Here is a 14,503-nt window from a genome sequence, read left to right as displayed (position 1 = left end):
CCTCCTGCTCCTTGTCCACCTGTCCACACACAGTCAGTGGTCTGACCTGAGGCAGAAGCTCAGAAGCCTTCCTCACAGCCTCCTAGTACTCCATTCTACTACGCTCGTCGTCCTCTCTGTTCCTTGCGGTCTAATGCCTTCAGGTCAGTGGTGAGACATTGGGGAAGAAGTGCATCAGCAAGTGCACATTTCCCCCAGGGACCGAGCTGCTGGGAGGCAGGGTGCCCTGTGCCACCCCCAGCACTAGCGCCTGGCTCAGAGAAAGACCTGCCGGCGGAATGGAAGGGAAAGTAGTGCACCAACGATGCACACACCCAGGTAGCCCCAACAGACTTGAAAGGCTGAAGAAAGATCCTCAGACATCATGAGCACAAAAACAGGCCATCCTGCGGTTCCTCCTCAGAAACACACACAGAAAGTGACATCTGGCTGTGGGACATGTGCCCTGAGGTTGGCACGAGTGTGGGCAGGGTAGGAGTAGTTACAAAACCCCTGGATTTCAAGCATTCCAACAAACACGGTGTGTTTGCAGAAACAAAAGGAAAGACACAGGGAATGGCAAAGGACCCAGAGGGAGACGAAGAGCTGGCAGACAGAAGCCCATGCCCTTGGCTTTCAGACAGACACATACACTGACATACACACAACTGTACACACACAAAAATATACATTCACTCATATACACATATATCTCCATAATCACACACGCCTATACACACACTACTCACAAATATGCATATATATACTCACATACTCTACACACAGAAATGTGCATACATACACACACAACTATACATACACACAAACTGACATGCACAAATATACATATGCACACATATGCACAACTACACACACATGCAAATACATATAAGGGGAACTTGGGCCAGCGAGGTCCCTGGGGCCACCACAGATGGAAATAAGGAGTCCTCCCAGCCACAATCTTGTTGCTCTGGTGGGAAACAGGTGGCTATTCCTTCTAGCGGAGAATGCCGCCTGCCTTTCTCCAACACAGCTTTTATTGGGGTTCGGACACGCGGGGGGATACGGGACATGCGGGGGGATACAGCACATGTGCATACCTTATCAATCAACATCCAGCAGGCTATAGTTATAAAAAAACTAACAGTACCTATAGATAACAATTACACAGAAATCTTTTCAGGCTGGGGTCTGCAAGACATGCAGGCGCCAGATGGCTGTAAAAGCCAATGTCATGAAGTAGGAGGTTTCACTCCTGATGCCTTGAATGCAAGCATCTGGGTTATACTCACAGGGCTGATAGCTGAGCAGAGTCAGCTTCAGAAGACAAAAATGTACATTTTGGGCCCGATTCCTGTGGGACCCTCAGTGTTAGAATTGAGTCATGCCTGCCACTTGCGTTATGACCTGGTTTTCCAGGGAGACTTCCCAGTCCCTTTCAGAGCTTGCTGTTGCAGGGCTACAATCTCTGAAACCACACTGAGCGGTCCCCAACATATACACACAACTCTACACACGGGTGCACATATAGACACATAAACACATCCATGCACACACATACACATGTATGCACACACACATTGACAGGCCCAACTTTCAGACATGTATAGCAGATAAACATGTACTTTGCCAAAAAAACCACCTTGATAAAAATACTAAATTTATCTTTTATTAACTACTGTCGATTGACTTAGTGTAAAGTCCATTAAACCCATTCCAAATATAGGAAAATTAGACTTATGGGTCCCAAAACACAACTGGACATCAGTTTTCCAGACAGCCACACTATACAGGAACACACATGCACACGCAAGTCTCAGTGCCTGGGTCTCCCGCAATCCTGAGCTCCCCTCCCCTCCTTCCCTGGCTCACCTGCAGCTTCACGGGCTCAGGAAGCTTCATCTGCAGCAGCCCCTCGGCTGCATCCCCACGTGCACCCTCGGGTCGGGAGTCATCCTTGCGGGGCTCCGAGGGCGGAGCCTGCTGCTGCTCCCCTGGGGCAGCCTCTGTGAACACCCGGGGCTCAATCAGCTGCAGGATGTGCTTCAGGTCCTCACCTTGGAAGACGCCCATGGTGAGCAGCGTGTAGAAGAGCTTGATGAGCGGCACGAAGAGGAACTCAGTGGTGCCCCCTACAGGGTCCCGCGCCCGCAGTCCACCCTCCCGCACGGCCTCAGTCAGCATCTGCATGGTCTTGTTCTTGAGCGTGTCCAGGGGGAACTCCGGGCTGTCCTGGTAGCAGTCGTGGTTGAGGCTCACAAAGCTAGGTGAGGAGAATCGCATGCGTGGGCGCAGGGAGGTGCTGAGGCCGATGCCGGGCAGCCCATGCTCCTTGTGCTCGTCCGGAAAGAGCGTGATGCTCTTGGTCTCGTCCGTCATGGGCACGATGAACTCATTGTTCATCATGAGCCGGGCAGTGGCGTAGGCGCTCAGGTGGATGTCAATGAGCAGGTCATAGTAGCCGGTGCGCAGCAGGCCGGGCATGTACTTGCTCTGGATGGCGTAGAGCAGCTGCGCCTCGTCCACGTGGCTGCAGAGCGCATGCGCCACGCGGTGGTTGCCCAGGGCGCACACGGCCGAGTAGAGCCGCAGGGTGTGCGAGTGGAAGCGCAGCAGCTCCTCCTGCTCGGTCAGCTCCAGGATGTCCACGGACCTGGGGGAGGGGCACCCTAGGTCACAGGAGAGACGGGAGCTCACGCCAGCACACGCCCTCTCCTGCCCCCTGCCCTTTCTTGGGGCGTGTGAACGGCAGCAGAGATTGTTTAAAGATCAGTTCTAGATGTTTTACAAGAGTCCTTCCGCACAGAATTTTATGCTGAAAATTTCCACCCACTCGTGCTTGCACCCTCTTCTTTGTCCATGCTCCCGAGGTTCGGAGCACCTCTCAGATACTCAGGTCTCAGTCTGACCCTGGAGACCCCTCCTTTCAGAACATGAGCACTCCTTGAAAAACCCAAGTCTCATTTCCAACTGGCTGACTGGTTCCCAGAAGCCAGAAAACTCTGCCTCACATTCAGGAGTCTGCACCCTTTTCTCTGACCTGAGCGCTACCCACTAACCAGTCACCGCAGGTAACTGGGCTGATTCCCGGACACGACCTCCCTTCCAGCTGACCTCCCTCACAGAACACAGGGCCCCCTCCCTCCACCAGGGCGTGTGGCTCACGGCTCAGGAAACACACACCACAGAGACACTTCCCACTCAGGAAGGTTTCTGCTGGGAAACCAAGTTTACATGGGCTCCTACTCTAGGTCATTTTGCTTCTGCCCAAACCATGCCCTTTCAACACATAAAACCTCAAAAATAGGCCAGAAGACACCTAACGTCTTTCCTTAGAGAATGGAGGCTACTTTAAGAGTACATAATTGCCTTAGACAAGCCACTGCTCCTTTGGAAAGGGGCCCTTGGCGAGGCTGTCATATAAGTTCATCAGAATAGGGCTGCTACACATTTGTGCATTAACATTAACATATTTCCAGAACCCCGCCCAGGACACAGGAAGGACCGAGGCGTCATGAACTGTTGTTCAGCTTCGTCACATCCCAGCTATTCCATCATCCTGCCCATGCCTAGCCACTGTATGAGGCCTTTCAGGTCACAGGCACTACATGACAAGCCCCCAAGGCTCGATGGTGCAGTCTGTCCAGATGCTACCTCCCACCTCTCAGAAGCAGAAGTTCCCTGCACTACAGTCTCAAAGCAATTACCCATCACACAACTTCAGGCCCCCACTGCCAGCACCCGATTCTTGGGAAGGTATAAGTGAGCGGCCCCTCCCTCAAAGTGTGGTGGACGGCGACCCCCAGGTCTTGGCTGGGCTTCAACCCCCTGGGAAGATGATCTCCTGCCTTGCGGCCAGAAGGAAGGTCAAATGCACAAATATGTGCACTGCAGCCACACAGACCACCTGCACTCCAGGTGCATACTAAAGAACACGGTGCACACGGTGGGGTACAACTGGAGACAACCGCACTTGAACAATAAAAAAAGAACACAGTGCACCCCTCACACCATGTCAGAAACACAGACAGACTCCACTCTCCACTGTTGCTGTCACCCCAACCCACCGCCGCCCATTACTCACTCAGTGATTCCCTTCCAACACCTCTCCCCCTTCCAGACCACTCTCGTACTGGAGGGGCCAGGTCTGCAGCTTTCCCCACTTTGTATCCAGGGCCAGGAACCCCGTGAGCACTGGTGCAGGTTTCGGCAATGAAGGAGAAGATTCTGAAGGGTCTGTAGTCTACATCTCATAATTCCACACTCACATCAGGGCGAGCCAAGGCACACACCTCAACTGATTTAGCTTGTCTTCCCTCGTAGTAATTTCTTTAATAGTTACCATAAAACATTTAAATGCAATGTTTTAAGGTTCACCTCTTTCACGGATTGCATCGGTACTTTGTTCCTGTTATTGCCAAATAACGCTGCACGGAGAGGCCTCCCCCTTTCTACCACCTCACTGCTTGACATGGGGAGAGCCCCACCTTTCGGCTGCTCTGAATAATGCTGCCATGGACATCGATGCACAGCCTCTTGAGGCCGTTATTTTCATTTCTCTTGGGTGTGTGCTTACTAGCTGTGGAATTGATGGGTCGTATGGCAAGTCTGGATTTCATTTTCTGGGGAACTCACAAGCTGTTTTCCAAGGCACATGCTAAATTTTAAAGCTATTCAAATTTCTTTGACATGCCAAGCATGTCTAATTATATCAAACTGAGCCGATCTCCTGCAACCGTTCTAGGGTTAAAGGCGTCAAACACAAGAACACCAAGTGTTCATTGCATTTTTCATGCAATGTTTTCACTCTGTGACCACACTTTCTGATGATATTTTGGGAGGCCAATTTTGGTCCAAAACTTAGAAACAGCTCCTTCTCGCTCGTGAGGCTGCCAAAACAAAGATCTCACAACTTTAGAGGCCACAAAATGGAAAAACTGACGTGCACGAAGCCACCTGTGAGTGCGGACCACACTCCGTGCCGCCAGTCACCACCTGGAGTGCAGGTCTGCTGTTTCCAAGGCTTTCAGCATCTTTTCAGCTTTCTTTCATGTCCGTCACTTACTCTGAGTTTTTCGTGCCTGTCAAACGGAGGGTTAAACTGATTTCTGTGACTCTGTCTCTCACACCTGGCAACTTTATGACACCGTGTCACTCACAAAGCTGGGAGCGAGACCTCAGGGGCGCCTGCCTGAGATTCCACTTGCTGTCTCCGTAAGAAAAGCAAGATAGTGGGAAGAAATAGCACCCCACCTCACCACTTCCCCAATGGCAGCATAATCATTTTGTCTCAGGATTTGAACTTGTAATACATGAAACACCATCTCCATTGGACATGAGACACGAGATACTTTTAAATCTCCATCTGTGCCCCAGTGCCACCCCGGAGCCTCTGGGACGGCGCAGGCGCAGGGCGTACCTGTTCTCCTCGGGGATGTGCAGGGACATGAACTGCAGGGGGTCCGCGCACTGCACCAGCCAGCCCTGGCGCTCGCCGACCCGGGACACGTCCACCTTCAGGAACTGGTTGGGCATCCTGCTCCACAACACATGTGACAGGAACTGCACATGCAGCCGCGGGGGGCACTGAGGCACAGGGTTTCGGTGCTCACTCTTGAAGAGGCCCGCGGAGAGAGGCATCACATTCTAGGACAGGAAGCAGAGAAGGCCCATTACAACACTCCCTGAGGTACCGGTGACAGGAGCCCTGCGGGACAGGTCACAGGGGTAAGGTCTGCTACACGTCGGCCACAGTACAAGAAGTACCAGAAGTGGGGCTGAAGTTCTAGCAAGGAGGCACTATTAGGGGCGGGCATGCCCAGCAGTTCAGGGCAGGCGGCTGCCACAGTCACACTGGCCCACGAAGAAGGCAGGTGCAGCCAAGTGTCCCCACGCCCTTCGGATTGGCTCTCCCAGCTGCTGGCAGTGCCAAACTCCCTGACACCGAGGTCATGTCCACCTGGCTTTCTCCCCAGCGGCCCTATCCCCACCACCGGGTCCTGAGCCCACACCCTGACTCTCCATTAGACTTGCTGGGTTTCAGTCACCGGCAGTGAGCCAGACACAGCACCCCCCCTCGGGAACCGACTCTCCCAGGGGAAGCAGAGTTGAGCAGGCATCAGCCACCATGACGCTGCCCCCCGCCTTCCTCCACAGCACAGATCCCATCAGTCTGGACTAAAGGACAGAGAGCTCTCGACTCTGCCGAGGCCTGCGCATCCATGTGTGACCGTGACACCACCCTGCCTGCCTGTCATGGGCCATGTGAAACCCATCTCATCTTTCTGCATGGCCTTCAGTCTCGCCCTCTCCTGTCAGATGGCCCCGTCCCTGGTTTAGGGACCAAGAACAATGCAGACAAAATGCCCTCACACAGCTCCTGATTTCTCATTGAAGACACAAGCACAACTGATTTTAAGTAAATTAGTGTAGTACATCAGAACAAAACCACAGGGTGGAAGAAGCAGAAGGCAGAGCAGTAATCAACAGGGTAGTCAGAATGGGTGTGGCTGAGCAGGCGACAGCAAAGGAAAGAACCAAAGGACAACCTGTGGATAAGCAGGGAAGAAATTTCCATGTGGCGAGGCAGGAGGTGGCCGGTTCAAAGGCCCCAGGGAGGCAGTGTGCCTAGAAAGCATGAGTAAGCACTGGAGGCAGAGGAGTGGTATGGAGGAGGGCGGGGCAGGGGGAGTCGGAGCCAGAGAGTCCACAGCTTGGGTCCTTTTGGGCCAGGGAACCATTAGGAGACCTCTGAGTTGTACCGCCAGAGAAAGAGAGATTCTAGGGTTTGGAGCACAGGAAGGACATGATCTGATTTGCACTTGAAAACAGCGATGGCTGCGCAGACTGTTTAACGATAAACAGATGGGCAAGGGTGAATTATGGAAAGAAACCCCATGAGGCAGCCACTCGAGAAACAGGCTGAGAGATGACAGTGACGGGGGGCAGGCTGGGGGACAGCGGGGGTCAGCAGGGGTCAGAAGGTGGAGGATATGCTACGAGGAACCGGGACACAGAATGTGAAGGGGAAAGTCAAGGATGACTCCCAGGTGTTGAGCCTAGGCAACCAGAGCTGCTATGAAATGTCGGGAGAGACCAGGTGGTCAGGTCAGGAGTGGCTAGTGATGGGCAGCAGTCCAGTCTTGGACACATTCAATCCACTCTACCCAACCCACGCGCAAGTGCAAATGATGGACAGGCTATGTACGCGTCAGTCAGGGTTCCGAGAAACCACCACTTCTGTTAAATGTAAAAAAATATCATCTAAGTCTGCTGCCTCCTTTCTTACACTTTCCACTGAAATTCACTGTAATATAGATTTTTGTCCATTGTTTTTCAGAAATTCTTCTGGAAAGTACCCTAATGCCCTCCTGATTAACAAATGCCATAATTCCTTTAGTGCGTATTGCATGGGCCTTCCTATGGTGGCCGAGGATCCACTTACGAAGGCAGAAACCAGGCTTGCATAGTTTAAAGACAAGTCCACAGTCACCGAGGCAGCATGGAAACTGTCCAGTCTAGTCACCTGATGTGCAGTTGGCCTCCCCATGTTCACAAGTGCCAGTTCACCTGACTCCACGTCCTGAACGTCAAACCCGCTCTTCTGCTTGTGGCTGCATTAGCATCCCTCCCCCGTGCACACTAAAATTATACACTAATCCTCAATTCTTCATTCTCCTTGAGTGCCTGACCTGCTGGCTCCAAGTCATCAACAAATCTCAATTCAATTCACTGTCAAATTCTATTAAATTCTCCTCTAAAACGCCCTCCATCCATCACCATGCCTGCACACCTTCTCCAGCATCCATGGCATCAAGTCGTTGACGCTGAGCTATTGCTGCCTGCCCTTGTCCTGTGAGCACCGAGGCTTCTCCTCCATTAGCACCAACAGGTTCTCTCCCAACGGCTGGACTACACCCCATCTGCTGCTCCACATTCCCAGCAGGGGGCAAACTATGGGACAGGAGTGGACTTCGCAGCACAGCAACCAAGGCCTTTCAACATGGACTTGGTCCACTTCTACGCACCCTCATCTCCAGCCAAGCCGCAAGGCATCCTCTGTCATAGTCACACTGAATTCTTCAGCTCAGCGCTTTCCAGCTTATGTGTCTCTGTTTTCTGTCGCCCGCCCCCAGTCAATGTCCCTGAGGTCTCCTATTCAACAGTTAAGAGCCAACCGAAAAGTCTCCCCTTCTTATAGCTTTTCCGGGTCCACCCCATGAACCTCGGTGCACTTTCATCGATGTTCCCAGAGAACCTGTGCATGCCGGCGCCCTGCATGACCACAAGGAAGTGTGCGTCAGCTCTGTAAGCCCATCCACTAGCTCGCATGTCAGTTTCGTGATGATCGAGCTCTATGTAATTTGTCATTTTTGTTCTGTATAAGCCAAGTTTTACTGGCAACTATATTTATGATGACTGAAAAGAACGGATTTCTAATTATGTTCTCCTAATGACCAGGAATAGATTATAGAATTTTTAAATATGGCCGTCTTTCTTTTCAAAAATGATTTACAGGGTTAATAGCAACACTAACAAAATACTGAATTCATTTAAGTAAATGTTATTCGCTAACAGAACCTAATCCACATCTAATACCAAGAGTGAGTCCTTCTTACCTTTATTCTTCCCAGCTCAAACTGGAAGACATTGGGACTTGTAGCTTGCGCAAAAACCGCAGGAAACAATTTGGTACTTGGCTCCACCTTAAAGAAACCAATGCACTGAGTAACACTAGGGAAGGAAGGAACAGAAAAAAAAACACTTTCTTCACAGCAACTAAGGAACACTTTATGAAATGGAACCAGAGACTTGTCCTTTCTCTCACAGGGACACTGTCTTCCAACAATTATTAGGAGCCTGCTGTTCCTTTGACTACGCGAACGTTTATGGGGGACTGTACTCTTTACTCTGCAGGGCATAAGGCACAGCTATTATTCAAACAGAAGTGAAAACAATTAATTGGCTTATTTCTGCTTTCATTTCTTCCTAATTTATTTTTTGATCTGACCAAAGGTGTTTTCCCCTAATGGGTAACAACGCCTCCCTCCAGAGAAGCGGGCGCCCAAGGCCGACCGGTACCTGGTAGTATGTGCTCAGCTCCTTGCCGTTGGCCGTGAAGGTGAGCAGCCCACTGGCGGCATCCACCACGCAGCCGATCTCCAGCCCGCTGTTGCTGCGTCCCTGCCCAGGGCTCGTGCTCTCGCCCGCACACACCATGTAGCAGTTGCTGCGTTTGATGCTGAATTTCAAAGAACATTTTTATCTTTGTACAACCACACGTGTAACAGAAAGCATGTGTATCTTGCAAACTAAACCTAAATTATGCTGCGCAAGCAACAAGCTCATGCTGTGATGGGAGAGGTGCACATGGGCCCGAGTCTGCGACTCTGAGCAAAACTTCACTGGCACCAGGGGGCGCTCTGAATCAGGTCTTACACGTCCCTAAGTCCACACCTAATGGAGACAGGTCAACAAGCTGGAACCAGGTAAGAACTGACCTGCACCTTCCCTCCAAAAACTCAAACCAAACTGGACCTTTTTCTGAAGTTCAAAAAAGTTTATTTAATAATCATCCAAATTTGTAATTTTTGTTCTCAACAGTTTTTTTAACCACTGTTCTGAGATGAGAAGCACTAATTTTTAAACACTCTCAGAGTCCTTAGACAAATTCTACATGAGCTATCAGTCCTTCGATGTATTTACAATTTGGTTAAAAAACTGTCCCTTTAGGGACAGTTCCCAGTGACCTCTTATGAGAGAGAGATTTAGCTGGAATACGCACAAAATCATTGGTACTACCCACAAACCCCACCTGAGTTTTGCCTTCGGCAAAACCTTCACCAGAGATGGTAACAAACTTAAGCTGTTTGTGCTTTCTCTGCCACTATACAAATGTTTTCATGAGATCAGCAAAAAATAAAATAAAAAAGGTCAAAGGCAGGCAAAGAACAAGAAGATGAGGTAGTGTCAGTTTCTGAATAATCCAAAGTAAACTGTGTTTCTTTGCACCACTTGCGTAAGAGGCACCCACCCTCCCCTAGACAGTTCCCACACCGGAGTCATCTACTGGGCAGCTCATCACTGGGTTGAGTTATTTCCTTATATTGTTGCCTTCTCTGAATATCAAGTATATCCCCCAGAATATCGCTGGAGACAGGGGTTTGGGTCCCCCACACTGACAAGAAGCACTCTGCACTAGAGGTTTTTGCCAGGCCCACTGTCTTAGGGTCAAAGTTCAAGTGTTTCAAGTGCTGAACCCTGAAGGCAGGAGAGCGAGCTTCCCGTCACCAAAAATGAAGAGCAGGGGTAAAAGAAAAGCAACGTGTGGAGGACTATTTCCACGAGACCTGTCTCAGCAGATCAGAGAGGATGCGCAGGCACAAAAGATAGATGCAAATGGTCGGATCTTCTCTTGTCTAGTTCTGCAAGGAAGATAGCCTTCTTCACTTTTTTGAAGGTTTGGTTTGAGTTTGTTTTACAAATGAGAAAGGATGGCACAGAAAGTGTAACTGACTTACCCAAAGCCACACAGCGAGTCAATGGCCAAGCTGAGGAAAGAACCCACTGCTCCTCAGTCCAAGTTCAAATGTGTCCGCTTGGGCTAAACAATGAGCCCCTCACATCTCCAACTGTCTCCCCACCACAGACCAGCACCCATCCTACGTATCAGACCAGATGCTAACTGCCTCACATTCACCCATCCATAACCCCAGCCCAAAGGCTGAGGGTTGTAACTTGAGTTGTTAGCCTCGCACAAGGTCACCTGAAGGAACACCTGGTTCTTACCCAGAGAGGAGTGCTGCTCTCACTTTAGGATGGGTTGTCCTTTTATTACATTCAGATTCCTGACTAGCTCATATGGGCAACAAAAAGAACACTGATATTAAAGTTTTTATTTATATTGCTCCTCTAAGTAGAAATATTACCCTGGGCACAAAATCCCAGGGAAAATATTCCTAGGTTTACCAACTTTTTCATCAGATGTCATTTGCAGGAAACGGAGAGAAACCAACCTTTCGTGTACTTTTCCTTTTTCATCTCCGAGAGTAACGGTTACTGTGCGAACTCTGTCCAAGTCGAAGCAGGTATCGTACTGATGGAAATCGGATGTGATCCAGCCCACCCAGACATTAGCGGGTTCTTGTCCAGGGAATATTCTCACTGAGTAATAGTACTGTCAACACAGCAAAACCAGGGGTTGGCAAAGGAAAAATGAAGCAAAACTTCAATTTGCAATGTTTTGACTATGTATTCTTTGGCAAAACTTCAAATTACCAAAGAATATATTGATTTCATTATTTTTTAAATATTTTATTTATTTATTTTTAGAGAGTGGGGTAGGGAGGGAGAAAGAAAGGACAGAAACATCAATGTGTGGTTGCCTCTCATGCATCCCCAACTAGGAACCTGGCCCACAACCCAGGCATGTGTCCTGACTGGGAATCAAACCAGCGATGCTTTGGTTCACAGGCCAGAACTCAACCCAGAGCCACAACAGCCAGGGAAGAATATATTTACTTTAAATTATCGAACCTAATTAAAATGTTATTGGCACCAAAGACTAACACTGCAAAACAGAAGAGTTTTAAAACAGAGATCCTGCATTAAACTAGAAATAGTAGGAAAAAGAGAAAAGACCATCTGAGAGGACATGCTAAATGGTTTGACATTTTTATAGTCCCAAGTGTGTATGCATGTATGTTGTGGGAACATACAGAACATGCATACCGTATGTATGTGTACACATATAGTATGTTTATGTAATAAAATCATCAACCATTAGGCAGGCACGCTTCACATTCTGCCAGCGAACACAGAATGCTAACCTGTACTATAGACTTACACCTGTCACCTACCTGTGACTATGCTTCACCTTTCCTAGCACAAACACGCAGTATTTTCACACCATGAAATCACTTTAACTATCTCTTTCTTTCCATTTTGTATTTTAGCACAAGTTGTTCTGAACATTTCAAATGGCAGGCAGCAAAACTTGGCCTCTACAAAAATACAAAGGACCTTCTTCTAGACATATCACAAAGATGAGAGACTTTATATGTACTTGGAAAAACCTAAATCACAAATTCGAATTTTGCCAAGAAACGAGATGGTAGAATCAGGATTTCAGGCACCATTAAGGACATTTTTCCTAAAATAAATCTCTTATCTCACATACATCTATTTTTCCACTTTTTAGTCCCCCCAAATAAGCAAATAGTTACTTTAAAAATAAGCTTGCTAAATACAATGACCCAAAGTGGACCATGTGGGACACAAAGCACAGTGAGAGACGCATGGGAGGACAGCTGCGACCTCATACCGTGGACGTCTGCATCAGATATTCGTGGTCGTCCCGGTCATCTGCGAGGACGTCTTCGGTGAGTCTCGCCGAGTGGCTTGTGCTGTAATCTGGCTTTGTCTTTCTGAGCAGGAATCTGGAAGTGTTATAGGACTGTGGGTCAGCAACAATGGAAGTTCTGCCCGCCTCAAACATGAACACATGACCAGTTTGGTGGAGTGACTCTCAACCAGGGTGACTTTCCTTCCCAGAGGACTCTGGCACTGTCTGGAGGTATATTTGGTTGTCACAGGTGGGGACAAGGGCCAAGTGTGTGCCACTGGCACCCAGTAGGTACAGGCCAGAGTCATCACTAAACATCTTTGAATGCTCAGGCAGACTCTCACAACAAAGAGCCATCCAACCAAGAGCATGCTGAGCTTGAAAAATGCAATTTAGTGTAAGAAAATAGGACAAAAGAAGCTGCTTTCTTGTCCATAAAAATACTATTTAGAGAGAATACTCTTTCAGTTCAAGAAGAATGTAAATAGAGACATCCTAAAAACTGACTCTCGGAAGAAAATACTTGCCAACCACATATCTGATAGGGGATTAATATCCAGTATATATAAAGAACTCAGAGCTCAACAACAAAAAGCAAAAATGTCAATCCAAAAATGTGCAAAGAATTTGAAAAAAAACATTTCTCCAAAAATGGCCTACAAACGGTCAAAAAAGAATATGAAAAGATGTTCACTATCACTAATTATCAGGGAAAGACAAATCACAACCATAACGAAACATCACTTCACACCCGTAGGATAGCTACTATGGAGGAAAAAAAGCAACAAGAGTTGACAAGGATGTGAAGAAATCTGAACCCATGCAGTGGTGGTAAGGTCGTGATAGTGCGACAGCTATGTTAAACCATGAAGGTTCCTCTCTGACTTGAAAGCAGAACTCCCACCCAGCAACCCCCCTTCCGGGCACATATCTGACACAACTGGGAGTCAGGTCATGTTGGTATCAGCGCTGTGTGTAACAGCCAGGAGGTGGAATCGAGCCAAACCTCCAGCAGGGAATGAATGGATGAGAGGATAAATGAAATGTGTGGCTGCATGCACGATGGAATATTACTCAGCCTTAAAAAAGAAAAGTTCTGACAGGTGGTACAATATGGATGACCTTGAGGACATCGCACCAAAGGAGACAAGCCAGTCGCCAAGACAAAAACTGTATGATCACACTTAAAAGAGGTACCAGCGCAGTCGGAGTCATAGACACCGACAGTGGATCGGTGTTACGAGAGCCTGCAGGGAGGGCAGAAGAGGAGTTGTTTATGGGTAGAAGGTTTGGGTTTTACAAGATGAAAACATCGTGAAGTGTGTTTCTCAACAAAGTGAATGTACTTAACACTACTGTTCACTTAACTATACTGTACACTTAAAAATTTTAAGTCCACTTGAAAGTGGTAAAATTTTGGTTTTTTTACCATAACATTCATAAAAATGCAGAAAAATGTAATTTGAGATAGATTATCTATGTGGTAAAAAATGAGATGACGAGCAGGTGGCTAGGCTGTCCCCAGCACAACCCTCTGTGCAAAAAGAAAGGCAAAGAGAGACAAAGGGGAGATCCCCGACCTCTGCGGCGTCCACCCCATGCAACAAACACAAGCTGAAAACCACTCTGCATAGATCAGCAACCTTTGTTTCAGACGAGAGGGCTTCTCCTGTGTGTAATCCTTGTGGTTATTAAACTCTGGCTTTGGAGCATCTTTGTCTTTGTCGGCCCGATCAGGCACCAGGTGGCCATGTGCCGTCTTCATCAGAACCTCGAAGTCGGAGTCCACATCATAATCCTCCAAATCGTTCTTGGGCCCAAAGAGGCCGGCCCCCGGCAGCGCCCCGGCTGCTGGCCTGGAGAAGACCTCCGCGCACTCGATGGGCATGCTCAGGCGGTAGAACATGATGTCAGTGCTGCTGTTCTGGGCACCGAACGACTTCTGCGTGACCTTTAAACACGGGGAGCTGTCCACGGTGCCATCGATCCTGGTCACCTAGCGAGCAAAGAAGCAATGGTTCAATTCTAATTGGTACTGCCGGCTCGGTGGTTCTGAAGACCCCGCACAGCACGCCCTTAGTGCCCCAAACATGGCCACACCTGGGGGGCTTCATCAGTGCGGTAACTGCGCACAGTGAGCACTGTGTCACAGGTACACTCACAGGCTGCTGCCCACTCAGA

At 48.8% G+C, this 14,503-nt stretch overlaps 1 protein-coding gene across 1 annotated transcript in view; it reads right to left on the bottom strand.

The window, feature by feature from the left end:
* The window catches only part of RYR2 (ryanodine receptor 2), a 389,249-nt gene that overhangs the window by 178,545 nt on the left and 196,201 nt on the right, over window positions 1-14,503 (bottom strand). Inside the window, exons 30-36 of the mRNA XM_037037343.1 lie at window positions 13,966-14,318; window positions 12,302-12,416; window positions 10,995-11,155; window positions 9,061-9,220; window positions 8,598-8,684; window positions 5,399-5,625; window positions 1,852-2,632 (exon numbers count right to left, since the gene is read on the bottom strand). Coding sequence (XP_036893238.1) covers window positions 1,852-2,632; window positions 5,399-5,625; window positions 8,598-8,684; window positions 9,061-9,220; window positions 10,995-11,155; window positions 12,302-12,416; window positions 13,966-14,318 — 1,884 coding nt within the window. The remainder of the gene's footprint in view (window positions 1-1,851; window positions 2,633-5,398; window positions 5,626-8,597; window positions 8,685-9,060; window positions 9,221-10,994; window positions 11,156-12,301; window positions 12,417-13,965; window positions 14,319-14,503) is intronic.

Source organism: Sturnira hondurensis, unplaced genomic scaffold (genome assembly GCF_014824575.4).
Source record: "Sturnira hondurensis isolate 20B ecotype Veracruz unplaced genomic scaffold, ASM1482457v3 Scaffold0022977, whole genome shotgun sequence".
Lineage (NCBI taxonomy): Eukaryota > Metazoa > Chordata > Mammalia > Chiroptera > Phyllostomidae > Sturnira > Sturnira hondurensis.
Note: the sequence above shows the minus strand (reverse complement) of the source record. Positions and strands in the feature narration are given on the sequence as shown.